General features: G+C 43.1%; 1 protein-coding gene across 1 annotated transcript in view; it reads right to left on the bottom strand.

Moving 5' to 3' along the window:
* HLF (HLF transcription factor, PAR bZIP family member) overlaps positions 1–27,118 on the bottom strand; it is a 37,464-nt gene extending 10,346 nt beyond the window's left edge. The window contains exons 1-2 of the mRNA XM_054221798.1: positions 26,795–27,118; positions 25,044–25,379 (exon numbers count right to left, since the gene is read on the bottom strand). Of these exons, the coding sequence (XP_054077773.1) occupies positions 25,044–25,379; positions 26,795–26,900 (442 nt within the window). The 5' untranslated portion in view covers positions 26,901–27,118. The remainder of the gene's footprint in view (positions 1–25,043; positions 25,380–26,794) is intronic.
* Positions 27,119–27,449: the final 331 nt, after the last annotated feature.

The following is a 27,449-nucleotide window of genomic DNA, read 5'->3' as shown; positions in this document are numbered from 1 at the left end:
GCGATCTGGGAGAAGAGCCTACAGCAATCCAGATCCTGCCTTGTTCCCTCTGTGCACACATTTCACTTCCCTCAATCTCAGAAGCTCTCACTACTAAAGACACGGTCCTTCAGCAAACACAAGATGTCCCAGCTGCAAACACGAAGCTCGTTCAAGGTGAATGCTGTTCACTCATGCAAAGCCTGAACAAATCATGCACACAGGTAAATGTTATCACCCAGGAGCTTGAAGCCCTGCGATATATTCCTACATGCACACTGCTCACAGCCCTCCATCCGTCTGGGCGGCCGACTCTCCGTTCTCTCACGCCCCTCTACACGATCAGGAACTCCACTGAAAGCAACAGAGTTAATAAGGGTGTCTAAAAGCCCAGGCAGAAAAACCAGTATTTCCTTGTCCAGCGTCTTACGTTAGGCAACTCCTGGCACTTGCACTCTTTTTATTTATTCTATCAAGTTTTGCCAATAATACAAGCCAGGAACCTGTCTTCGTTAGTTTACTGGCTAATGGCCACTCTATGTGGTGCTGGAACTCGTCGTAATCCAAGACGACAGCGTGGGCTGCGCTGGACTTGGCACGGCGCTTGCTGCAGGAGTGCAGCACATGGCCTCGCGTTACACTGCTCTCCAGGCTCCTCTCCCCGCGTGTGCATGGCACTTTAGCTGTGCATCCTTCTGCCAAATTTGTTCAGGGTGTTATTTTTATGCACTAAATTCCTCGCAATCAGAGGTAGGTCAAATAAGCACAGCAATTTGAACGTCATGTGCCCAGCAGCCTACTAATCCTCACATCAGCAAGCTTCACAGCTGTCACAACATCCAGAGAAAGAGCTGGTCGTAGGCTGCGATGCACAAGGAATCGGCCAAGGAGGAAGCCTACAACAGCAGCCGCCAAGGACGGGCAAAGGTAAAGCACCTCGCTGCTCGGGAGCCAGGTGCCTTTGCTGCCAGTCTCTGTATTATTTAAACACCCTGCACTCGCAACAGCGACCAGATTTTCACAAGAGTGAAGTGGCTGGACTGTTTAATGTGCTTAGCTTTGTTCTCAGTGGGGGCTGACGGTTGCCAAGTGTTTTGGAAAGAACTTAGCCCCCTCTATTTAAGTTGCTGAAATGAGAGCTCTTAAGCATTAAGCTCTTTTGGAAATCCAGCTGCAGAACTCCTTGGTGGTGGTGGTGGATGCAAGCTGGGAACAATGGTTAATGGAAACTTCCCCTCATACCACCCCGGTGATGTGTCTCAACCATGGCCTGGAGAGACCACAACTATGTCAACACTGGCCTTTTGCCTGGAGACGTTCCCACTTGCAGAGCTCCACTCAAGCAACACCAAGTATGCCAGGACAGACACAGCTCCAGGTGCCTCCTGGCAAAGGAATCAGCAGGTTTTGACAACCCCAGCAGTTACGGCTGCCCCAACATCTTGCCTTTGCTAATGCTCTTGGTGTTGCTCTGGCAGATATTAGCAATAGCGGAAAATTTTCCAGCAAGAGGGACTTGAAAGAAAGTTGGCTGTTCTATCCCTTTCAGTCCTCCTCCTCCCAGCAGAGGCTGCCAGTGAGGAAGTCCAACGTAACGGCTATATTTTCAGTGCGGTTCCTTGTTCAAAGAGAAATGGACTGGGGCCATTCACTTGTGTCATCTAGGTCACCGAATGGCTGGTAAAAAAAATAGCAGCTTTCACTTGCTTGCAATAATTAAAACGCACAATTCAAAAGTATAGTAGCATCTTTATACATCTACAAAACCAAAACGCTGATCTGGTATTATGGGGAGTTCAATCACCGTATCCTGACTCTTAATTTCCCCCTTTTTAAACATCCCACCTACCAGCTGTGCCCAGGAGAGTTAAGATGGAAATAACCTCTTCAACTGCACCACTGCTTGACAGACTTCTTATTTGTATTGCAAGAGATCCCCGGTGAATTATGTGGAATTCAATTTTGAATCATTCAACTCCCATAGAAATACGCCTGATCTTCAGAAAAATCTCCCTGCTTGCAGCCCTTCCACAGTTTTCATCAGCTCAACAGCTGGCTGGAGAACAGCGATGAGAAAAAGAAAAGGGAGTGGAAGTGTTCTAATCAAAATATTTTCCCCTATTTTTTACACATATATTGGAGGGAAAGAAAAGAGGAGTTTCTCATTCAATTTGTTAGCAGCCCAGAGATAAATTATGTGTTTGCTAATAATTTTTCCTTATATAAACTAAAGGCACTTTGGGTATGTCAGTCAGGCTATAGAGTATGGCAGTTAAATTGACACATAATCCTCACTGCTGCTCCCGAGAACCCCACTGCTCTGCCGATACGCTTTCCAACTCATCTATCCGCTTGGCGGCTGGCCAGCTATTTGGGATAGTTCTCTTACTCCAAATCACAGCCTGTCCCAGACTAATCTGTCATCTATTTCTGCATTAACTCCTTCAGCCTCTAGGAAAAGTGATCTCTGTGCAGAACACAAGGCAGCGTGCAGGAATCCAAAGAGGCAAAAATCCCCACAGGCAGTAAAGTAAAAGGACTATTCTGGAGGCCAAGATTTATCTAAGTACAGTATCTTGTCAGGCTGTAATTCCTCACTTACGATATTATAACATCATCTAATTTCCCTACTATTAGAATTTTAGTGTCTTCCAGAAACCAAAACATTTACATGGATAGTAAGACCATAATCTGTATTATCCCAAAGGGGATGACAAGCCACGCTGTATGATCTTCCAGCCCTCACATGGCAGGACAAGAGCAACCACTCTCTGCCTGGGGGTGAAGAAGACATGGCACCCCGGGTGTATTTATGTAAGCAGTTATTAGAGGAGCTTTATTTTCTTCCGAAGCAACTGGAGATTAGCGTATTTGGACCAGTGCTCCATCCTGGCACAGACATTCTTCTATTCCTTATCTTACACTAACTTGATTCTGCTGAACATGGGGTGACTGCAAACACTTCCTGCGGAAAGAAGGATCTTAATCCAATGCAAGCACAACATATTCACCGCTCTTAACGCACACTAAAAGACTGGCACATAAAAGTGTTTTTAAAACGTGTACTTTTTAAAGATATCAGCATTGTTTACAAACCTTGTGCATTTAATTATAAAAGAATTGTCATTTCCCCTCTCGGCATTGTGTGCCTCCCGCTCTGGGCCTCTACAGTATTATTACAGGCAGGACTGGTAGTCTTATTGAGATTGTCTGACACTTCCCATTAGAGGATGCTGTCTTCAGTTCCTCAGACCTTTGCCAGATTTCAACCATTCTGTTTGGATTTGTGTGTGCCAATTATGTTTCTGCCAAAATGGTTCTACAGTTTCCCGAAAAAGGTTCAGCAAAAATACTTTGTTTTGAACCTGTTAAAATTTTCTGACAAACTTTTCACTGAACTGTACTAGTGGCCTGTGCGCTGGAAGAGAGCGCAGCTCCTGGATCAGTGTTATTTCCCTTTCGTTTGCCTTCTTAAAATCTACTGCACGCATGGTAAGGCTGGGCGAGAAAGGGGCAATTTCAATAGGTGACGAGGACTCAAAGCTGAGAAGGGGGCAAGGAGGTGAAGGCAGTGAGGATGAGGGAGGCTGGCAGCCAAAGAGGGGGAGAGCCTGGCAGAGGAAGGCTGCTTCAGCAAAAGCTGGGATGAACACGTTCAGTAGAAGAGCATCGTTGAAGGGAACAGGGCAGGGAAGTGTCTGTGCTGATGGTACAAGCACAGCTCCAGATTCCCGAGTCCCACAGATCCTCCGCTATCAGCAAATAGTGAAGCGCATTGGCAAAGCGCCCTGTCCCCCTTCAGCTCCCTACAGCGAGAGTAACTTGTCATCGTCTACTCAGACGAGCGGCAGGATGCTGTGGGGTGCTGTCAGGTCCATTCCTACTCATTTCCAATGTGCCTGTTGTAGGGGTGGCACATGGGAAAATCCAGGTTGTCTTTTCAATTAATTTTTAAAATTAAATGCAAGAGTTGTTTTATGAAGCACAGTCATGGTTGCAATAATCCGTAAAGTTTCAACCACATACTATTTTTTCCAGATTCTTTCCTCATTCAGGATTATGGATGGACCATACGTTATTTGCCATAAATTATTCCAACCTCCTATAGAGACACAATCCGAAACTTTTCAGGAGTGCCCTCCAGCATTGACAATTACCGCATCCGCGTGCTTCACAGAAACCATTTTTTTCGCCACAAGACTCCCAGGAAAGAAGGGGCAGCACTTCTCTTTGCAGGCAAAGGACAGAAGTATCGACATTTAAAATCAAAAGTACACTGCCAGCCTCTCAGGTTAGCTAACGTTATAGGCACTGTCCGCATTTCAAATCAACGCTCACTGATTTTCTGCTGCAGGTTGGGGGCTGTACACTGACAAGTGAGAGCCACCCAAGGTATCAAACTGGGCTCCTCACAAAAAGGGAAGCAAACACGCGGTGTGACAAGCTCACGTAATCAAGTGACTTGCCCAGAATTCTGCTGAAACTTCATGGCAAAATCCAATCTCTCTAGACAAAATCCTTCTGTCCTTCCTGCCAGATTTTCCCTTCTCCTCCTGCTCCTGCCGTTCCCTGCATCCTCTCACATCTGCAGCAAATGAGGTCAAGATCCAAGATCCGACAGACAACCGCTTCCTTCCTGATACAGCCCTGATTCAACCCAGAGCTGGCCTGACCTCTGCGTTCAAACAGGGAAAAGGGAAAAAAGAGGATATAATGTAATTAAAGCCTGCATCTCCAAGCAGACAAGGGAGGAGATGTGCTGTCTGAAGCTGCACACGTGGCCTTTGGTCGAGTGTTTGCAGGCTTCTGAGGGCTTGACTTTGCAAGTCCTGCATGTGGTTAGCATAACGTGCATGTAATATGCTATGCCTGCTGTGCCAGTAACATTCTGCCCTTCAAAAGCAATAAACAAACAAATGCGAGGCACCACCAGGTAAAATTTTCCACTATGTCTAATGGACTTAATACTCCAATCTTCTGTAAGATCCGAGAAGAAAGCCTTACCCCGTCTTTAGCCTGTGTGAAGGCAGCACTTGGCTCAATGAGGCCCCATTTCTGAAAGTTACCAGGAAATCAAACTTTTATCCCCTCCCAAACCAGCCTCTGACAACCAAACTGCAAGAGGTCTGAAGGTAGTTGTTTCTGTTGTGAGCATTTCCCTAGCAGATGTGCTACACGCAGAGAGCTATGGGCTTAACCAATGCTCCTGGGACACTGCACAGGGATTTTCAAATTCTTGAAAAGCATGAAATCCACAGCCCTCTTAAATGCTTTTTTAATTTTTTTTGTAGCATGCTGCTTTCCTTCCAAAGATAGGCCAAGATGGCATTCAGTGGGGACAGGGCCTGAAGAGAAGCTGCAGGGAAGAACGTTCAGACCCGTATTTAATTTTGATTTACACTTGGCTTAGAAGCACGTTTCGCTTCAAGATGCTGATATTCTCTGGTGCATTGGAGCTTCGTGACATCCTTTGGCATATCTGTGTATATTTTCGTTAATTGGCAAGTCACATATAGTAAGGTTCCTCAAAAAGTACAATTCTTTTTTTTCTTAAAGGGAACGTTCCAGAGAAGCATCAGAATTGTTAACCTGTTCTCAAGGAGACAAGATCCATTTTTCTTTCCCTGGACAACTACATACACAGCTTTAATAAACCAATCTCAAACAGTAGATTTTAGATAGAGTCCCTGCTTTAGATAACAGCCTCATATGGCATCCATAAATATGCCTTCACATGGAATACCATTCAAAACAAAGGCAAAACTTGCCCTCAAGATGTGTTCATGCCACTGCCAATGTGCTCTGCAAGACTCCAGGCCGAGGAAGCTCCTCTCACATTGTTCCATTTATTTGGCTAATGAACATCCAGGAGAGCACGCTCTCAGACAGTAAACAGGTCTTGCAAAAAGCCATCATGTAATCCTGAAAGCATATGCCACCCATGACTCAAGTATCTATTACCCAGTTCTGGTACCCAAGCCCATCTCGTTTGGGTGTGTTATCAAAACACAGCCGAGTGAGATTTCAAATGGCATGGAAAAGCCACGTGAAACAGGTACATTTCCTCTAACTTCCAATCAGTAGCTAATGGCAAGCCAGAGAGACACACAACAGATGCTATCAGCTGCTCCCTGAATACATCCCTGAAGAAAAAGGGGTCACTGGGCAGAGTTACAGGAACTCGCAAATCTCGCCTTCTCTTTTGCTCTGTTCTGTACACACAAATCTGAACTCTCCGTTGCAGTAGCTTTTTATTTTTACTTTTTTTACATTTTTGTTCACTAAAACAAAGTACACTCCTTATGTGACAAAACTATATTGATGCTTTAGAAAGGGCAATGTGTATAAAATAATCACATTTTAAGAAGCAGAGGTGCCAGAATGAGGACACGCTGTTCCCATAACCTTCTAAGTAAGACTTAGTACATTTTCTTTTCTCCTTGCCTTAAATTAGGGCCCTCTAACATGTTTTGGAAAAAGAAACCAAAACAGCAAAACCCCCAAACTTGTATTTGATTTGTTACAGCCCAATGACTGCAGAGGTCTAATTTGCTGTAACACGCTAGTTTCATTCCCGATGAGCACACACAAAGAAAGCCCAAGAGTGTGCGGTTGTATCTTTTTCTCTATTGATACACTTATCTTCATTTACAAAGTATACAAATGCATCAGTCTCGGGTAGTCTGAAAAATGGGTCAGAGGAGGAAGGGAACACGTAACCGCGGCTTAGGGAAAATTCCAGGAGAAGAGGCTGTTGCATACGGATGCTACCCGTCTATCCGTAACTACTTCTTTACAGCTGCTGCTTAATACAGGTTTTCGTGGCACATCAGACACTGACAAAACCAGGGAACTTCAAAAAGCAAGTCTGATTAAAAGAATTGATGACAGTGAACACTGGGCAAGACGTTGTCTTATAAATTCACTTCTAAAAGCGAGAGAGTCATCTAGCACCAGAAAATGCCAAGAAACTACTATGCTGAGGAGTCCCAAAAACTGAAGTAACGCCTGCAGAGATTTCTGCACCTAACAACACTAGTCACATTTTTATAGAAAGATGAAGATTAAGTAAGCAAAAAATCTCAGGGAAAAGTGACCAGAAAAAGCAATGCATAGCAAAATCTTTATGTTTTTATCTTTTAAAAATAGTAGCAGTGAAAACAGTTGGCAATGGAATATTTCTTGAAGAAATCCTGGAATCCTAATACTTATTTTCCTTCTCGTGATCTCCTCTGCAAACTGCAAAAAACCACAGCCCTGAACTGAGACTCTGAACACCCTATGTCTGCATGTTCTGAATACAACAGATATGCAGAACCTGTGAAGATTTTGAACTATGTCAAAAATGAAATGAAAATGCCCCAAGACACAAAAGTCAAACCTTCCTCCATCTATTGAGCAGTGCATTCGTGGTGATGCCTTCAGGAGGCATCGCAACAAAATGGATCAGTGAAACTTAACTTGACTGCCGTTTGAGACTGCCGTTTCTTTCAAACTCTTTTCCTCAGTTCATGAGTAACAGAGATTTTACTTTTGCCAACGCACACATCATGGCTCTCCATTGCCAATCAATGATAAAAATATTATCAATAAATTAAGTCAATATATTAAATATATATTTGAGTGCCAGTATATATAACCTTGGCCTATATAACCTTGAGGCCAATATGAACTGGCAAATCACTTATCAATTCACTGCATATGGGAGCTTTTAAACATACCTGTCTGCGTTTTATAAATACACACAAACGTAGAGGACCCTGTTCACTGAAAATTATCATTATGAAAAGAGTAAGCCAATAACAGCCTTATTTACAGTAACTGTATTTTTAATACAGTATTTTTCTTCCAGTAACCGTAGCTGCAGATTTCAAAATAAGTTGCCAGTCCAGACATACCAAATAACTTTCAAGCAATGTCTTGGCTGGCACTGAAACATTTCTTTAACAGAGACCCTTCTGCCCCCTTTGAATACAGTACACGTTGTAGAAGTGTCTGCCCGCCCGGGAGCAAAGCCCTTTACGTTGTACTCGGCGCTTCCCAGCAGCCAGCCAACCAGCTCAACGCTGGTCTCATTAAAAGCAATGCTTTTTCTTGCTTTCAGAGGCAAGGTACACAACACCACTATTTTGGGTTTATTCGGGAGGGGGTAAAGTGCCAATGTACTTAATCTCTGGCAACTTCAATCTTTACAATGCTTACAATTTATATTAAATATAACAGTGCTTTACTAAAAGCAGATTCCCACAGAAGTAAATTGACTGGTCTGGCTTCCCTTTCGCAATGGTGGTCATTCCGTTCTCTACACGGGATACCTATGAGACAGTATATAGTATTTTACTGTTCAAAGATTTTGGGAGAGGATGGGACATGACGTAATCCTTCGCGTTGTTTTCCTCTTACTTGCCGGGTCACCTGTAGGCACAGACACTGCAGGCTTCACTGCCCCTGCGCAACTCCCACCGCCAGCCCCTGCTGAATACAGGATCGGGTCTGCAGGAGTCGGCCATGCAGCAAAAGGTGTATCTGTGCCCAAATGAAAGGAGAAGCACTGGAGAGTTGGAAAGCATGGCAAGCTGAGGGCAGCAACAATTCATAGGCTTGGAAAATTATGTGGGCTTTACCTTTTACACTCCTGTTAACTCTGATTTTCATGAAGTAGGTGGTGTTGCTACAGCAACTGTCATATCACATCATTTCAGCTGTCTCTGTCACAGAGATCATCTTATTTTATCTTAAACTCAGATATGCAGCTTTTCTTCTTCTATTCTAAAGCCCTCTATATTTTGGATATAAAAAATTACACAAAATGGAGCTGTGCCATATAAACGATATTTTCTAAAAATGTCGCAAAGCTTACAGAACATTTTTATTTGTTCTCCTTTTACAAATGCAGAAGCGGCACTGACCAGATTTATGGTGCTCCAGAGGTTCAGAAATAAACTAAGAGCTGGTCTCATGATAAAGATGCTTCGTGCCACCTTTAATGTGTTTTTCCTACAGAAGCTAACCCTGTGTTCTGGTGCACTTCACCAGAAGTAACTCATCTTTTTACGGGTGAAAACATCCTGCTTCCTCGTGCCCAGGCCATTTATGTACATACATTCCACACAATTCACACCCAGCTTAGATGATGCTGCCCATCCACTGCACACAATACGCGGTGCAACTTGCGCACCTCACCTGCTTAACCCCAGCCTGGCAGAGCATCTGCTGAAGCAGAAGTCTCAGCCCATCTTTACCCGTTTCAGGTTTGCCCTAGCTGCTAGGGATGAGGTGGCCACCAGGCTTTGCAGCTCCCTTGCTCAGTAAACCCAAGAACTTAGCGCTATCTCCTCTGCCTCCATTTACTGCCTGGATAAGGTCTTTGAGGACTCAGTGTACAAGCAAAACTCAATAAAATCCTGATGACGGAAGGGCTCTATTAAATTTTTGTTATTAACATGCATTCCAACTCATACACTCACAGATCCTCCTTTAAAAAAAAAAAAAGTGGAACAGTAGTAAATATTCAGTTACACCCTCAGGCTACTCAGGGAACTAGAGAAAGCCCTATCTATAGTCAAAGGTTACTGCGCAGACCACTCAGCTGCTAGCACAGCTCAGACCACCCGATCAAGCTCTGCCACGGCCTAAGCTGGTAAGTATTTATATCTTCTTCGTAAGCATTTCCAGTCACTTTCAAAGCAATCAATGCAGTCACCAAATTACACTTCGCTTCTACCAAGACAGGTCCTGGGCAGATGGAAATCTGCCTACACGGATCTAAGCTGTGGGCAAGAGCTGTATCTCGTGTACCTGGTTAAAGCCTATGCACACAATTAAGATACCAAGTGGCGTTTCAGTTCTTTCACTGACTTTGCAAGCTTCATTTCAGTGCCCCACTACCTGACAGTCCTTAGCCTAATTTCCTAGAGAAATGAGTTTTGTTCAGCTGTGCTGTGCACGTATCTGTCTAGCCTCCTCCCAACAATTTCTGAAACTGTTGGCCAATTTCAAACAAATTTGGCAGAGGTATGGACATCTATTACTAACAAGCTTTGTGAAACCAACGTAAATGAAAGCAGCTCTTAACTCCCCGGCTGGAGGAAGGCTGCAGGAGCCTCGTTACACATCAGAGAACCCATGGAGATTTTGCTGCTCATGGAACGGATTCCTTAGGCAGGTAGTAGGAAAGAAAAAAGAAAAGTATTCACAAGCTATTATTTATTACAGCAGTCAGAAAAGTCACTTAATCCTCTTGTTCTCTCCTGGAATTGAGAATATCTTTTCACCTTGTCCCACCCACTCATTTACTACTTCCAGTAATCATGAGCAAAATTATTTGTTTGACAACTGCACTGTCACTTGACATTCTCTCTGAACTCCATACAGACACATCTGGTATTGATAGCCATTAAAACAGTCATGCACATGTCCTGTCTTAAAAATCAATGTAAAAGTCGGATGCGGACAACCCAGCTGTCTGGTATCATCTGAACATTTATTTATTCTTATAATATGCAGTGGAAACCAGAGCTCTACTAGAAAGAGCTTTTTTATATTATCCGCAGCACTTATTATGCAAGTAATTTAAGTCTTCCAACCAAGACACAGTAGGAGTGTTTGGGAATCAACAAATTTGCCCTGGCAGCAATTCATTATGGAGTTTGGGATGGGGAGGGGTTTGGTTAGAAGAGGAAATTTTTTTTTTTAAAGATTTTGTTAAAATAAAAGACAATAAGGTGGGTGAGGGACACTGGGTAGGACTCATAGCTAAGAATCAGAGTGCTCTAGACTTATCTGGGAACTGTGTGACTACGCACTTGAGGGATACACACTAACACAAAGATCAGAGATCCCTTCTGACCCTCCTCCTTCTTACTCCCACTGCTGTTATTTCAGCGGTAGAACGTCCGCAATTACTGAAGGCTGGGGAAAAACGGGTTAAACTTCGCAAATTGAAAACAAGCAAGAGAAACACCTTTCCTCTTTCTGCTTAACTGGATAATCGGTTAGCAGGAACCTGCTTGATGAGTTTCAGCAGCTCCTAGAGATCAGGCAAGGCTGTTTCTGAGAGCAGTTAAAGCTGCTTTAAGCCGACCAACAGGGTACCCTCACTAAGGTCGGTTTTGACAACTAAAATTTCCAGAAGGCAGTGAAGCCGTTTGTATTCCAAAGATCCATCCAAAGCCAGAAAAAGCAGGGAACTGAACTATTTTAGGCGGAATATTTTATAGATGTTATATATATAAAACTGTCTTATGGTCAGAATAAACAGATGATTTAAAAAATGTTTAAGTGAATGAAGAAAGACTAAATAATTCTCACTGCAACAGAGAGAGCATGACAGTAAGATTCAAAGGAATAAGTAACAGGTTCTGTCCTAGTAATTTAAGGGGCTAAGAAAATTCTAGTTCTGAAGGTTCATGTGACAAGTCAAAGGGCTTCACTGGATCTGTACAATCCTCTGGGCTTATTACTTGATACCATTTATCTATAATGCAAAGATTTTACTCTAGTAATTCGTGATTTTGAGTCCACTTGACTAAAAAGTACAGTTGATTTTCACAAAGGGATTATCTTGTCCTTTATCAGATGTGTGTGCAAGCACGTGAGTTTAAAAAAAGAAAAAAAAAGATAAGACAAACCCTGGTAAAATCTTGCTATAAATTCAAACCAGTCACAACCGTATAAACACCAAAGCAGCATCTATAGCAATCACTGCAAAATATTGGAAAAGATTTACTTAGCACTGTCCATATTATCATCTTCATTTCTATTTATTCACCTTCAAAGAACTAAACACTGCAACTGATAAATGGACCTTTATACGTGCTGAGTTTTAACATCAAGAACCAAGCTCTCCCTTCCTGAAGCTCTGTCAGTCGACACCAGCCGGAGTCTCACCTTGGGGCTCTTTCTCCCAGGTTCTCTTCTCTCTGAGGATGCAGGAGAGACTAAGAGATGGCAACTGTAAAATTATACCCTAAAGGATAACATACAGATTTGGGGAAAAGTATTTCAGTTTTTGCCAGTATTCATCTGCTCAGAAACAGGTCGAAGCATCTGATAAAGTTACCATAAAACAGACTTCCAGGCTCAGCACTATCCATACAAAACCAACCAACCAACCACCACCACCCCCCATTTCATGAGATGTGCCTTCACAACGTAACGGGAACTGCTCCGCAAACACTACTGCTTGCAGTCATGTTTTGTACCCCCTCCCCAAGCACTATGTCTTTTTGTACTATTTTTTCATACGAGGGTGCCCTTAGAGATGTTGGGGTTTCAAACCCAGAGCCAACTTTCCAAAACACACTGCATTTTGAAAAACCCATTTTTGTTTCACAGAGAAATAAATGAGTTTGCATCATAAAGCCTTTATCCCCCCAAACCCAAAGCCTCCCATACAGTTAAAAATCAAATCCAGCTTTATTTTCCTGCATGAGTCAGGCTGCATGCAAACAGCTTCAGAGGAAGGCAAGCTTGGGGTGGAGAATAGAACTGAAGTACGAAATCCAGAGAGGGATACTTGTTCTTCTAACAGCATACTCCTGTTTTCCCAAGACATTTGCTAATATTTTCATTTTAAAACTAGAGGAAAGCCACCCCCTTCCCCCCAAAAGAAGTTTTAAAGATTATAAAGACACACAAGGACACACTTTATTATTTTAACAATTATTGCTATTTTCAGAGCTCCAGCACAGCTACTTCCTTCCATAATTGGACTTCAATCAAACCCTAGCAAAGCTTTTGATCTTGGAAAGAGTAACAACATAGCTCTGTTATCGGCACATAGGGGGCAAAGAGTAGGACATCCAGAATTTTTCAATAAAAGAAAGTTAATTGCTGTGACTTATATTTATCAAAGGTCATGGCTGCAAGTTCTGACTGCACATACATAACGGTGCACACTGAGAAATCTTGTATAGACCGGCCAAAGTAAGTGTTAGGATTATGCTATCTGTGTGCACTTAAAAAAAAAAAAAAAAAAAAAAAAAGAGAGAGAAGAAAAAAGCAGCAAAACAATGCTAGATTACTATCCAAATATACCCCAGTGGATGTCCTGCCAAATAGCAAATATGTGGCTGTAAGCTCCAAACTGAAATAAAAGCTTGGCCAGAAGCCCAGAGCTTCACTGTATTTTGCTCAGCTAGCCATAGTCTGGCAGAACAGAGTGAACACATTCTCAGCCACGTGATAAAGAAGCCCGTCGGGCCAAGCTGATTTCCTTGTGTTGGTTAAATGTGATCTTCAGACTGTACACACCAGCGGCTTTGGGAAAACGTGAGAAAGTGGGAAACAACAAGCCACAGGCTATAAACTGAAGGGCAGCAAAAAAATTAGTAAAGGGCTTTCCTTAAACGCTAATGTTGCCAGTGCTGTATTTTCACGAGGTATTAACCAGGCTCATAGGGCTGAGCGTATTCGGCAAGGGTGCTGAGCACCAGGCATCCGCCTGGATTTTGACAGGAGTTACGCACCGTCAGGGACTTCAAGGACGCAGACCCTAAAAGGACCTGATTGGGAAAAAAGCACGGTAAATTCTTCATTGTAGAGGATTAAGAAAGCTTCCCATCAGGTGCTCAAAAATGCAAAATGCTGTATGACTTCTCAAATTCCATACTCAGGAGAATCAGAGGTACCTAGGCCTCTCAGGATGTGTCCCAGGACAGGAAGGGTATGAATCTAATGGTGGTTTCCATCCCCTGTGGTTCAGATTTTGCTGACCCTACTTAAATAGCCACACCAAGTAGCACTGCTGAACACAGAGAAACATTCATGAAGCGAGATAGAATTTGGCTGAAGGATTCAATCCGAAAAACACACAGGGTCTAATGGGATAAAAGCTGCCCTGATGATAAGTTAGTACATTTTCATAGTAGTGATAATAATGTTTTTAAATAACTGACTTAGGAAGAGACAAACAGCATCCCTGGCCAGCTTTAGAGGTGCACGTGACTCGTGAGAGCATGTTACATGTGGAAGCAGAAAGACAAGCCTCCAAATGCCAGGCCTCAGAAGTACATCCCTGCTACAGATAAGAGAAACTCGGATGAAACAGTCATGAGAGTAAATAAGAAAAGTGAGATTTGTTTACTTTCTAACAGAAATTAATTGATAACCTAGACACATGCAGCAGCTGATGAAATCAGAGACACACACGAGTTGACAATTACACCTCCAGTCCTTTCCTTCTATTTGGCTAATGATTTCTTTTCACGTGTTCAGAACAGCTTCCAGACAGAGACTACCACAATTTTCAACAATGACTTCAACCCTGTCGCACTGAGAAAATTGAACAGATAAGAGAGTTCAGGAAACTGTTTCTTAAACCTGGTGATGACTCCAGTCCACCAGAAAGATCAGCCGTCCCAGGAGCGGACACGTGATTACAGATGCATGAACATCAGGTCTCAGAGTCTAGACAATCCATGCCCTGATTTTTTTAAGCATCAAGACACCAATGGCTAAGGTGTTTCAAGCAGACACCCAAACCACAGCTGCCCAACATTTGTAACTGAAGGCTTGTGGTTTAACCTCCTCAAAAGGCTGATATGCAGGTTAACTTTAAATATGCTGCACTCTTTCCTAATTCTCTCATTTAAGTATGGAGTTGAATGGTGCAGGTGTTCACAAGGTCAACCTCCTGCTCCATTTTACTCAATTTGTGCTGCTCTCAAAAAATGCCTCAATCACCAGACTACTACCACCTCATCGAATGAGCAAGCCGCCTGGTTTTTGCCTACGTGAATTAAGAGTAAGACACTGGAACAACACGTGGCTAAGGAACATGACACAGTCCTCATATCTTACTTATTAACCTTATCTGTTATGCTCTTCTCTTCCAACAGAAATAATCCTGACTACAGGCGGGGGAATTAATTCCTCATTTTTCAATGTACACGTACTGATAGAGGGCAGGCCCCTAGGCAGTTGGTGACAAAGGCCATACTATCGTCAGTCTCTTGTGACTAACCTGCTTGGGTAGCTGCGGTCCCCGCAGAAGTCTGGAAGTCAGGAGAGGGAATTAAATGACGGGGCCCTAAGGTATTTGTAGTTTCACTCCCTGAAGTTTGCACACTCTTTGCTAGTCCTCAGAGCAGTGATCACCCATCTCAAGCGGGCTGTGGTTCTTTCGCTGCCTAGTTGCACTGCCTCAGCTGGAGATCAGTCATTACTCCACCCTCACCCTGCAGTAAGCAAGGAGAATTGGGCTACTCCGTGGGGCTAGCCCAGCATACAAAATGGATACACCAAATTAAATTATGTCAGGATGTATGTAACACAAAAAACCACCCCATTGCGCAAATATATACTGCTGTGAAAATTTTACTTTAACATTCATATGCCGCTGTTGTGTACTTCAAACAGCAGTGAGCTCAGCACTTGCAGTTATTTCAGATCTCTATCTGATTTTTCACTCTTCCAAAGTTAATCTCAAGGCACTGTTTTAGACACAGCTTAAAAAAAAAGAAACGCAAAGCAAAAAAAAAAAAAAAAATCACAACATTTCCCAATAAACTTTCTCCAACTGAATACTGAGAAAACAGGAAGGAACTCTTGAGTGTCTTTTCATACAGCTTTTTTTTTTCTTTAAAGACACTTCATATAGCATAAGCCAGTGGCAGACCAAATGGACTTTCAGGCCTCAGACAGGTGCTACCTTACCACAAAGGGTATCGAAATATCTTGATGCTGTGCTGGAAACGCAACGTAGGAAAGTAGAGGGGTTCTAACAAATCTCTGAATGCCATAACGAGCATGTGCGTTCAGGGGTAGAGGCAATGGGACACTGAGGGAGCAGGGGAGTCCACCCAGCAGCGCTGCATTATACTGTGAGCATGTTGTGTCATTACAGCTTTATCCCGACACACCCATATTTACAGCACACAATGTACTGTACAACTCACAATGCCAAGAAACTCAACATATCTAATCTGGCAGAAAAACAAAGTCATATCAGGTTAATCCAATTCTTAAATTGCACAACTTTGAAAAGCCAATAGGAAAACAAATCTTCCCCTGGCTTGTGCTCCCCCCAGTCCTCCTCCCAACACACATACCCTGCCACGACCTACTTTTCCTCTTTGATCCCTCAACATTTTTAGCCCATTCTCGCTCTCCCCTGTTTCTCATTCACTTCTAACCCACCTCTGCCCCAGACCCCTCTGGCAGAGTGGAAAGTTTTGTCGATGAGAGTGAACCGCAAAAGGCAGCTTTGTGCCCGGCGTCCCGGCCGAAGCGCGCGGTAAAGAATGAATGGCAAGACGCATACACAAGGTCACTTGGACACCTGCCCACATGTGATACTGCAATAATTGTGATAACAGGCCTCACATTTGAAGCTGGCTGACTGCAAGGTAGTTTCAAGCAGGGCAGCGGAGCTGGGAGACTTCTGCTGCGCAAGAGGAACTGGATATAGCAAGGTTGTGTAAAAGTTCAGAAAATTTTTAGGCAAAATAATTGTGCTCGACTTTGGAGAGGATGAAGATTGTTCCATTGCCTAGATTCAGTGCTTTCGAGATCTTCCCTACAAACTTTATAGCTGGTTTTCTAACTTCTCTTTTTAAATAAAACCTTAGAGTCTCATATAATCACCAGATGCCAGAAGTTGAGGATTTTAAAGGGAGAACAATGGTGGAGAAAAGTTTGTGACACTCCACCTCAACACATGCTAAACCAATTAAACCTGGTTTCTTGCAGATTCATTTCTTAAAGTGAATTGACATCTCATGGTGTCCAGAAAGGTGTCAGCTTTCCCAGAAGCATTTCACATAGATCAGGCATTTTAAAGGTCTTATGTAAATTCACTGATGTAGAAAATGCACATTTACATTACAGCTCTTCCTGCTCAGTAACATATTCCCACCCTATCCACTCATCTATTTTAATGAAATTTTAGCAACGTAATTATTCTTTCAGAACCACAGCTTTCTCGCCACATTTAGTTAAAATCAGCCAATATACTCAAAAAGCATGAAGCAGGAATATGCAAGAGGCCACACATACCTAGCATGACTGCACATGGTTTGTTTTCATAGCAAACGAGGCAAAAAAAAATACCCCAACACTCATCTATCGCAGCAAGCAACAGAGCTGCAAGAGTTACACACATAAAGCGGCCAAACGCCCCATGCTGCAACAAGGGGCCGCAGCTGCAGGGATTACAGACGTCAGTAACATCTATATTTCCACTATGGAGCACAAAGAAAGAAGGAACAGTGGTATGTCTGATTGCTGCAGGGCTCGTCAAACTAAGTCGGTTTAACCCTCTCTGTTCTGATGAGGAACATGATTTGTTTTTCAGTGCTCAGCTCCTACTTAATAAGCATTAGAAGCTCAGTGCATGGCTGTTTTCTAAGCCAGACTGCGTGCTGGAGTAGGACTCATTTCCAAATGTTGAAATGGAGAGTTTGTAAAAGTGACTAAATTGTTTTAAGTCACCTCCTCTGTTTCAATGCAGCCCTCTCACTTTGAGCCTGTGTTTTACATTCTGCAGCCTCGAGTAACGCAATCTTCTACAAGAAGGTTTAGTGCTGTTATTTCAGTAATCTCGCTGTGCTAAAAATATTGATTGAGCTGTCAAACAGAGTTCTGCAGGAGTATTTTGTGTTTAGAAGTTTCACGTTATCATTCCTTCAGTTATTCAAAATGCAATCTACAATTTCCTTCCTCACCTCCTTAGAATCTCAAGTTATAAGCAGTTACTACCAAGACCGCATTTAATTTTTGTTTTGAGTGCTTTCATTTGTATCATTATTGCTAAGTTAGCAGCTCGCCTCAAATATAGCAACATCCGCACACATGAATTAAGTAAGTGGGGAGCCTTACAAGCGTTTTTAAAAAAGTTTAAGATCCAATCATTGCCACACAAAGTAATGGATCATGCTGTGGATGGAGAACCCTGTTCATTCATTTTGTTTATTAAATTCAGGAGTACCGACCAGTTCTGTAATGAATTACTTAATCTTTGACCTATTGTCCACAGCCATGTTCCAGAACAAAGAATTTATAGCAAGCTGAGCTCCCTAAGGCTAATTGGAAAAGAACTCTCTTCTTTTTTTTAAAACCATTCTCCATCCTCAACAAGTCTTTTACAAACTATGTATTTTTGCCTCTCCACTTATACACCTACATATCTAAGAATGACATTTTGTTACAGATGAATTATTGCTGTAGCTCACTCTAGCATCTGCTTGTAGTAAATGCATGCTAATACATCCATCTGTGGGCTCCTGTCAAGTTTTGTTTCAGTTATAATCTAGATTTGTGTTCCAGTTAATAAGGATCTGAGTTTTATAGGACCCTAATGGAATTTGGATTTTTTTTATTTCCTCCCACAAATGGCCATACATGAAAACACAAGCAGAGAGCTTCAAGATCCTCAATGCCTGTTCTCACTAAATGGCAAATAATATGAGCAAGAGAATACACCAGTAAGATGAAGAGCTAAAGCTGTTTCTCTCAAAGTTGAGCAGAGACCCCTGAAGCAAGAGCATGCCACGTCAGAGAAGCTAAGCAACGGTGTTGGATGGCGTACAATGAAAATCTGGGCCAAATTTAGCCCTGGCAAGACTTAGTTCAGAGAACGGGACAGGGAAGCGTAACTGTACAACAGCTTCAAGCATCTCAGAAGTGTGAGAGGTTGAACAGTAACTCGTATTAGTTTAAAACTTGATGGATAGTACCTCAGTTATGTAAAGCTGAAGCGCTACGAAGAGCCCCAGCAGAAAAGAAAAGAAAAAAAAAAAGTTGCAACACGTGCTGCCTTACCTACCTGTGTCAGCTCTCCCCTCATTAGCTCTGAAGCTCCCAGGACCAAATTCAGCTTTGTGATAAATAGACAGCTGCTTTAATAACATTTGTTCATTTAAAAAAAAATAAATGGTGATACAAGCTACAAAATCTGTTTATCATGCATTAATTTTGACACAGTTGTGCATTTTACATTCATTTTCTGTACTAACTCATTAAATGGAACAGATTTGAGGTTTAAGTAGATATTTTTTCCAGAGCTTTCATTATCTACTTCATGTAGAAGAGATCAAACCACAGATTTTCTTGAATGAAACTGATTTGAAATACTCTTTACTGATCATCACAGTCTTCTGTGGAATTCAGTCAAAATATTGAAAATATATTTTATTTGTTATGAAAGTAAGGCTTTAAAAAAAGGAAACTTATGATCATGTTTGTGTGATATAAATACTAAATAGCTCCATAGTGTACTGCCCGCCAACAAAGCTTCTGATTTCGTAATGCTTTGAAGTCCTCTTTACCGATGATGACTGTGTTCTTTCATCCTGAGAAAACTCAACTGGCACACGAAGAGCTGTTACCCCCCCTTAAAAAACAAAAAAAAAAATCCAGAAAGATGAATGACAAGAGAGTGAATGGTGACATTTTGCAGCTCCACCTAGGAGCTGATGGAGAGCAGTCAACAAGCAGCTTGCCTGCTGAGCAATACTGAAATCAGCCAGACCGCATGAGGAGGAAAGTACTCATTGCTGAGATTAATTGGGCAGAATCTGGCCACTGCTAGTTCCCACAATTGCCAATCTGCTGTCGTATAAACATGTAGAGATTGAACAGTTCAATGTGTTTCCTAGTACCTTCATCTAATCAGATAATATCAATGTCTTCTTCATATACATCTCCTGATGAGGTCTTCTCACTTAACTATAACATATTGTTTTATGAAAGACTCCAGGGTGTACTCGCTTCTTAAAAATCAAATCATTGCACCAAAGAATCATTCAATCAAACACTCTCCTAACGCACTTTGAGATGGGAAACACAACTCTTGAGAAAGACGTACTTTTTCTAGGTAATTGCAACAAGTTTGACACTCAGACATCCTTGAAATGTCTTCCTAAGGGGACAGAAAACCCTACTTCTTCCCTCTGTGTATCCTTTTCCTAACGCTGGATAGCCCTTACTTGCCTAAGTAGCTCTATCAGTGTGGAAAACACTATTCACGATGAGAACTGAAGAGGCAGGCCAGGTATATTTTAAAAGTATAGTGTAAACCCCAAGACATTTCATGCTGTTTATTGTTTGAACTCTGAATTAACTTCAAGTTCTTTCATGCAGTCAAGCAATTATTTAACCAATAATCAACATTTAACTGTGAATATTAAAATTAGATCTCTTGAAGGAGACACAGTGTTCTTGCTTCTAGCATTAACAAAGCTTGTGCGTTCAGCAGTTTTTTCCCCTGTTATCATGTGACAGGCTATTTTTAATATTTGCCTGAATATATTTTGCATCTTCCTTTGATCCAGAAAGCAGTTTTCTGAGGCTTGTCTGCATATTGCATTTCCCTTGCCGTGGCAGTCCGGAGCGAAGCTTTTCCATTTCACTGCAATTTCGGCATGGGCTGGTAATGGCAGGAGCACACAGCCGTGCGTGCCTGCTGCTCTAGCAAAAGCCATGCTGAGCAGACTGCACAGGGGACTGCCACGTGCCTAAAGCACATGGTCATGCAGGCAACAGCCATCCAGAGCCTCACGTGAGAGTCAATGTGAAGAGCAGCTCTCGGTACCAGCCTGCCTGACGGTTTAGCCGGTCATTCCCATGTTGTCACGTGGGAGAACAAAGGTCAGGAAATTCCCAGCTCCTCTTGGTGCTGGAGGTAGACTCTAAGAGAGGGGGCTCACACTGTGGCTCATGCAGCACCTAGTAACTCCTTGTAAACAATGATTAAAGCTTAGTAGAGGATTCCACATACAGGCTGGCTGCTGGGAATGCTGCTCTTCACACTACAAAGGCTGTGCTGGAAGAGGAGGTCACGTTAAGAAACACAGGGGAAGGAAGACTGCAATAAAGGGAGTGTTGTGCACACACACCCTTTTGTAGGCTGCCCCCTTCAGCGAGTCATCCCCAGCATGCAGTCGAGAGGCTGGATGGAGCAAGAACAAACCTCTCCCAGTTGGCTGCTGTGCCTATCCCAAACAAGAGTGAAAAAGAAAATGCCGAAAACCACCCAATCACGCCTAGCGTCAATCATTACAGTTCAGTATATATATAAGAAGTAAAAGGTAATGGATACCGCGCTCCAGATGAAATATCTTGGCTGAATAAATAAAACATGGCATTTGATAAAATCTTTGTGTTCTTGGGGGGGTGGGATGTGTAAGTACACTTCAAATGGAAACAGTTGTCAGCTTTGATTAATATACCCCTAAGTCTTTTTTTTTTTTAAACTGAAAGTGAAGACTTGCAGATACTGCGCCTAGGTGCATTTCTGCAGCAGATTACAAAGCTTGGTTTTCTCTTTTTCTTTCCTTAAATAATCTTTGGCAGATCTTTGCAAGTAGTCTAAGGCACCCAGCCATCCAGGCAACACAGACTGAAAACCACTGTCATAGGAACACAAAGAATGAGGGAGGTTTTCAAAGCCTCCGACAGCTCTACTCTCCTTCAGGAGCAGGGCAGTAACAATACATGGGTTATCACAGCGTCAGCAGCATCCCCATGACACAGCCCTACATCCAAGGCTCTGAGGGCAAAGAGAAAACTGAGATCTAAACCACAAAAATCCCCCAAACCTTCTAATTAGGGTCTTCCACCACACTCAGCTGATGCTTCTGAACCCTAATTCACTCCATTCAAACCCTTTACAGTAGCTGCCCCATTCACTCAAGTCAGGGCTACGCAGGGAAGAGAGACAGGTAAAAGTAACCACCACCAAGTTACCTGCAAAATACGAACCTCCCTTTACATACAAACAGCTAAAAATACTCCCAATTTCCTTAAAGTACTACGCAGTTAAATGGATATTTACGTTCCACCAAAAAAAAAAAAATGGTAAAAGACATCACAAGGTCTGCAACAGATTAAGAACAAAGAAAGTGTGTTTGCAGTAGTGGGTTACTTTAGAAGCTAGCTTTGTAAAAATCTGTTTTTCTGAGGGAGACTACAGATTTCAACCAACTAACCAGCATCCAATACAGGGAGAGAAAAAAAAAGTTTCCAACGCGTCTACACATTACAGTGAATGGTGGTCTGCAATGTAAAATAAATGAAAATACAATTTTTATTAACAAAATCAGTACTGTGAAAAAGAAATACATCACATTGTAATCTTGCAACACCCATTACCCTATGTCCCTCCTCTTCAAAAAGAGAACCAGTATTTGCTATAGGTATATTCCCTGAACAGGGATTTATGGGAAAGTAGGTGCTTGCTTGCTTTCTTTGCTACAGTACAGAGAAACTGCGGAGCCTAAACATTTTTTCCATCAGCCAGAACATACAAGCTGGAAATACAGAATTAAGTTAAATTTATAAGGAACATTTTTGTTGTTTTATTTTTTTACCTTTAAGAAAAAAAAATAAAACCAGTGAGAATTCTGTAATGTCATGTTTACCATCAGGGTCAGATCAGCTTTGCTGAGTCTGATGACACTTCTCAGTGAATCCCAGTGCAGATTTCCAGAGATGGTATAAAATACATATTTGGGCAATACCATTAGCTTCTAAAGACAGATAAGGCTTGTATTTCAACACACGCACAAAAATTAAATCTTCTTATGCCACTCTGCTACAGACTCTCTATGTCCGAGATACACCATGTACGCACATAAGTCACATTCGGTGTTCCACATGCATGTGCACATCCTCCCCCGTACTCAGAGCATGCAGGTACAGGAGTTCTGACCAACTGCACGCGATAATGCTGATGCTAAATGCTGTGGAGCCGTTTAAAGTAGGGACATAAGCCCTGCAGGATTTGACCCTTCCTTCAGCATAGGCTTCCATCGTAAGACAAAATTCAGAGGCTACAACACCAAAATATTTTTAGAAGAATTACTATCACCTGAAAAATTCAATTTTCCTAAAAATAGTAAGATCATGTGGAATTAATTTTTATTGAAATTGTATACTTTATACTACTTGTTCTTGGGTTTATTACAGTAATACAAATTACAACAGCCATGCACACTGGCACGGTAGATCACACCAATTAAAAAAAACCCTTTCTTCATGTGACAGTTTAAAAAACGTATTTTAGAAGTCTTAAGATATATTAACCAAAAGGCTCCATTATAATGATTTTGACATTTACCTCCTAACTTTCATGTTTCAAAGCAGCACGTTTGCCTTGGCACTTTTATGACAACCATAAATGCTCAGTTTTACTAAAAATCTGTTTTTTAAAATATATACTGTCTTATTTTAAGACTTGCTCAAATGCTAAACTCCAAGATGATCTTCTCTTCAAAACGGATTGTCAAAGTAAGATTTTTTACATGACAGCACATAAACATTTCAACAACCTGATGATAAACAGATTACAGTTAATTGTAATGGGGAGGAAGAAAATATTTTAGGAAATTGAATGAGTTACCTTTCAAAAAAACCGCATTTAACAAAAAAAATGGTACTATTCTTAAAGCAAGATGGCACGGGGAAAAAATACCTGCAAATTTAGATGTTTTATCCTACACCAAGAGACATGACTTCTTTTACAACAGTAAAAAAAAAAGTGTACAGAATTTCTAGTGAGAAAAGTTTGTAACCCTGAGCTGCAAAGAGCTCAGGAAAATCTCAAAAAAAAAAAAAAATCAATGAGTTGAAAAGTCATGTGTACAGCTGATTACAAATAAGTTCTGACAGGTGATCGTTAAAAGTCTGGCTCATAACCAGGCTCCTCTGAAAAAAAGAATGAGGACAGATTATCTGCTTTTAATTTTACATGTGCATATGTGACAGAAAGTGGTGTAGCATATATGCACTATTTTTAAAAACTGGCTCAAAAAAAGCAAGGGTTTTTTCTGCTCTTGCCGAGGCCAAATATATTTTAACTTTGGAAGCCCTTATAAGTTAGTAGTTCACTATGAAATGCCTTGAAACTGAAATACAAAACAAAGTCAAATCCACACAAAGTAAATCAAATCCACAACTAAACACACACTTCTGAATTAGGGCCAAGGAGTCTGTTGACAGGTTTGGGGTCTTTTGAGGGGTGTTTTCTTTCTTTTTAATGAGAAAGGAATGTTGCAGGCTTGTAAGACTTTTCTATTTCATCCTGCTCCACAACTTTTGTCCTTCTATTTATTTATTTTGCCTCCTTATCAGATGATTCTGACAATGACTTCGCACGCTGAGCATGGCAAACGATCAAGCAGAAGGGAGAGGAGTGGTTTCCTGCTCCCAAGAGCACACTTTGCTCTACCAAATCTTGTGTGAGCAGAAGAGCACAATAAATAAGTTACCCTTGGTCTTTTTATTATTTTTTTTTAAGAAAAAAAATGCACAGTTCCATGTTTTCCAAACTTCAATGTTGACACTATTCCCCTGACCATGATCTCAGCCATGCTGGTGTCAAGCCAGATCAGTTATTCTGGATTCAGACTAGTGTCTCTAAAGGGATGATTTCAAGTGCTAATAAACTAATAGAAGACTTCCACTGACATCAAATGGGTTTGAATCATGCATTACAATCAGAACTTGGACTCCATGATGTTTTCTTTGCCTCCAGCTTAAGGTGACTATAGATACAATTTATCAACTCAGGTCAGTTACACTCAGTCTATGCTAATTTAAGCAAGATTGCAATGCAGCTCCAAAATTTAGTTCCTGCCCCATGTACTGTGGCAAGTTTTACTTTGCCCAGTAGAGAAAAAGATTATGGCCAAAATTTCAAACAGGAAATATTGTCTTTATGTTTCAACACAGGCCCACTCTTGTGTTCTCACATCAAATACCAGCCAAAGGAATATTCTCTTTCACAGTCCTTCTCCCTGTTCATTTAACACCTCGGCATCTATGCATTACTATTCTGTTTGAGGTCTTTTTACTTGCTAATAGCTAGGCTGTCAACAAAGAAAAGAAGATAGGCAAGTTTCCTTGGAATTCCTACAGTTTCCTTACATAATTTACACAAAAATCCCTGTGGAGCAAGTTAGCAACACCTAGAGCTATTATTTTTATTTTTTTGGAGCGTGAGTGACTTGAATCATATTGGCCCTCTCCAAGCTGCCTGTCAACCATATCGGGAGAAGCGGTGATTTACAGTGGGGAGGAGGGCTCATGCCAAAATCCATAGGAAGTTCTTAGGGATGATTTACCTGGTCTGACTGGGCTCTGCATGCAGTTCTGCGACACCATGCCTGGATGGACTGAAGTAGAAGCCCTGCTGCTGAGGTCCATGACAGAAGGTGATGCTGAGGTAGCTTGCTGGAGACCTGACTGGTGTGGGCTATGCTCGTGCTGGTTTGGGCTGGGTGGAATGCCATTTTCTGAGAGGAATTCTTCCAGGTCCATGTATTCCAACTGGAAAGTGTCTCCATCGTATGGCAGTGTCTTGTCCCATAATGTTGGGCCCAAGAAAGCTGACTGAGGGACTGTGGTACTGGTGCTGTCATCGTCTAACTTCTTTTCTTTGTCTTTTTCTTTACCGAATGCTTAAACAAAACACATAATAAAGATATAAGAGCTGAGCAATTAAAATAACAGGTACTACTACTTCAGTTATTTCTTCTGCACTCTCAGTTGTAAGCAATGAATAGTCCCTTCATAAAAATAACCCTTTGATACAGTCCATTTTGTAGAGCTTTGAAGGGTCATGCCAACTGAGCACCCTTCCTGGATCCAACCGCGTTTTTAAGATTTTCCTCTATTTTTAGTTAACAATTCCACTACATGCATAGCTTTGAATGTCAGCTTCAATAAGTACTCAGACTTAAAAGCCAGTATTTTAGTGGAAGCAAACTGGGAGATGTTATGTGTTCTGTTGAGAGCAGTCTTAACCTAACATCCCTGTATTTTATTATCCTCCCATACTTATGAAGTCCCAGTCTTGCTAGTCCTTTCACAAGGAAAGTAGTCCTCAAATCCAGTACTTAACATTGTTGGCAGCTAGTAACTTACAAAAACAGTGAAGCGTGGCAGAAAAACTACTTTGATGTGTAGAAGAGCTATGGAAAAATTCAAAAATAGAAGCAAAGCAAAAAAAGAAGTTAAAATGATGCTTCCTACTCACTCCTAATACATCCAGTGATTTCAACACACATTTTTGAAGGGAAACATCTGTTTTCTCTATAAGTTTTGCAAGAATCTTAACCAATAAAGCTACCTGTCAACTGCCGTGCCTTCTTAACATTTTCTTTTTAACAACACGCAACAACCCCCGTGAAATCCTGTGAGTCGCTTCACAATAAAACTTGGAAAGCTGAGGACACAAAAAGCCTTGGCTCTGCAAGACCTTCCCCAGGGTTTGGTTGGGTTTTTTTTTAACGTGCATTTGATTGATTAGAAATACACGGTGCAATTATACCCGCGCTACCTCAGCTTCCCATAAAAGTTGAAACTTTCTACTGCTAAGTAGTGACCCCGTGCAGTGGCCGGGGCAGGTTTCACGGAGGGCGGTTCATGAGGAGCCGCCCCGAGGGGAGGCTGCGGCGGGACCCCGGCTCAGGCCGGGCGGAAGCGGGGGTGTCCCCGCCGCCCCCCCCCTCAACCCAACACTTCGCCCCAGGCACATCGCGCCCTTTAATTTAATTTTTCCAGGCGGCCGGAGCCGTCCCCGCGGCGGCGGCAAAACCGAGCGCCTTCCGTTAGATCCGGCCGACGGAGCCCGTCGCTCACCGCCTAATACCCTCACCGAAATCACCCCGTTAATCGCCTCGGGGTGGGGGGGCGTGGAGGGAGGGAAAAAGGGAAAGCGAGGCAACGGTCCCTAAGGTGACAGCAGGACGGGGGCCGCCATTTCGGGGCGCCTGCCCTCACCGGGCCGGGCCGGGCCGTGATGGGACCCGCGGGGGGCAGAGCCGGCTCCGGGGGGTCGGGGGCGCGCGGGCTTGCCCGGGGAAAGCCTCACCGTCTTCGTGAGCGAGCGGCAGCTTGAGCGGGTTTTCCAGCAGGGACTTCAGCACCCCGTAGGTGGGAGGTAGGAAGGTGGGGTTCAGCGGGAGCGGCCGCGACATGGTGGGCTTTTCCTCGGGGCAGCTGCGCGGCAAGCGGTTCCTTCCCCCTTCCTCTCGCGGCGGCGCCGCTACGAAGCGCGGTGAGTCGGACGCAGGAGCCGAGCCCCGCTGGCGAGGGGCACCTGGAGGCCGGAGCAGGGGCGCGGGAGAGGCCGCTCGGCCGCGCAGCTCCGCCGCTCCCGCCGCCCGCTCTGCGCCGCGCGCCCCGGCCGCGCGCCCATGTGCAAGCGCTGCCGGCGCTGACGTCAGGCGCGGCGCGGCACCGCCATTGGCGCGGGCGGCGCGGCAGGCGGCCCCGCCCCCCCTCGCCCCGCCCCGCCCCTCGCCCCCTCCCCAACCGGCACGCGCGGCGGCCGTTAGCCGGCCGCGGCGGGGACGAGGGGGGGCCCGGGGGGGGGGCAGGGCCGGCCGGTCCGCGGGGACCCGGCGGGGAGCGCGGCCGCGCAGCAACCCCCGCCTGCGGGGAGCCGTGCCTGGCGAGGCCGCGGCCGGGAGCCGTCTCCCCGGTAACCGGGAGGAATGTTAATGAGTTTGAATGTTTGACCTCGC

This window comes from Rissa tridactyla, chromosome 15, assembly GCF_028500815.1.
Source record: "Rissa tridactyla isolate bRisTri1 chromosome 15, bRisTri1.patW.cur.20221130, whole genome shotgun sequence".
In the NCBI taxonomy this organism is placed as follows: domain Eukaryota; kingdom Metazoa; phylum Chordata; class Aves; order Charadriiformes; family Laridae; genus Rissa; species Rissa tridactyla.
Note: the sequence above shows the minus strand (reverse complement) of the source record. Positions and strands in the feature narration are given on the sequence as shown.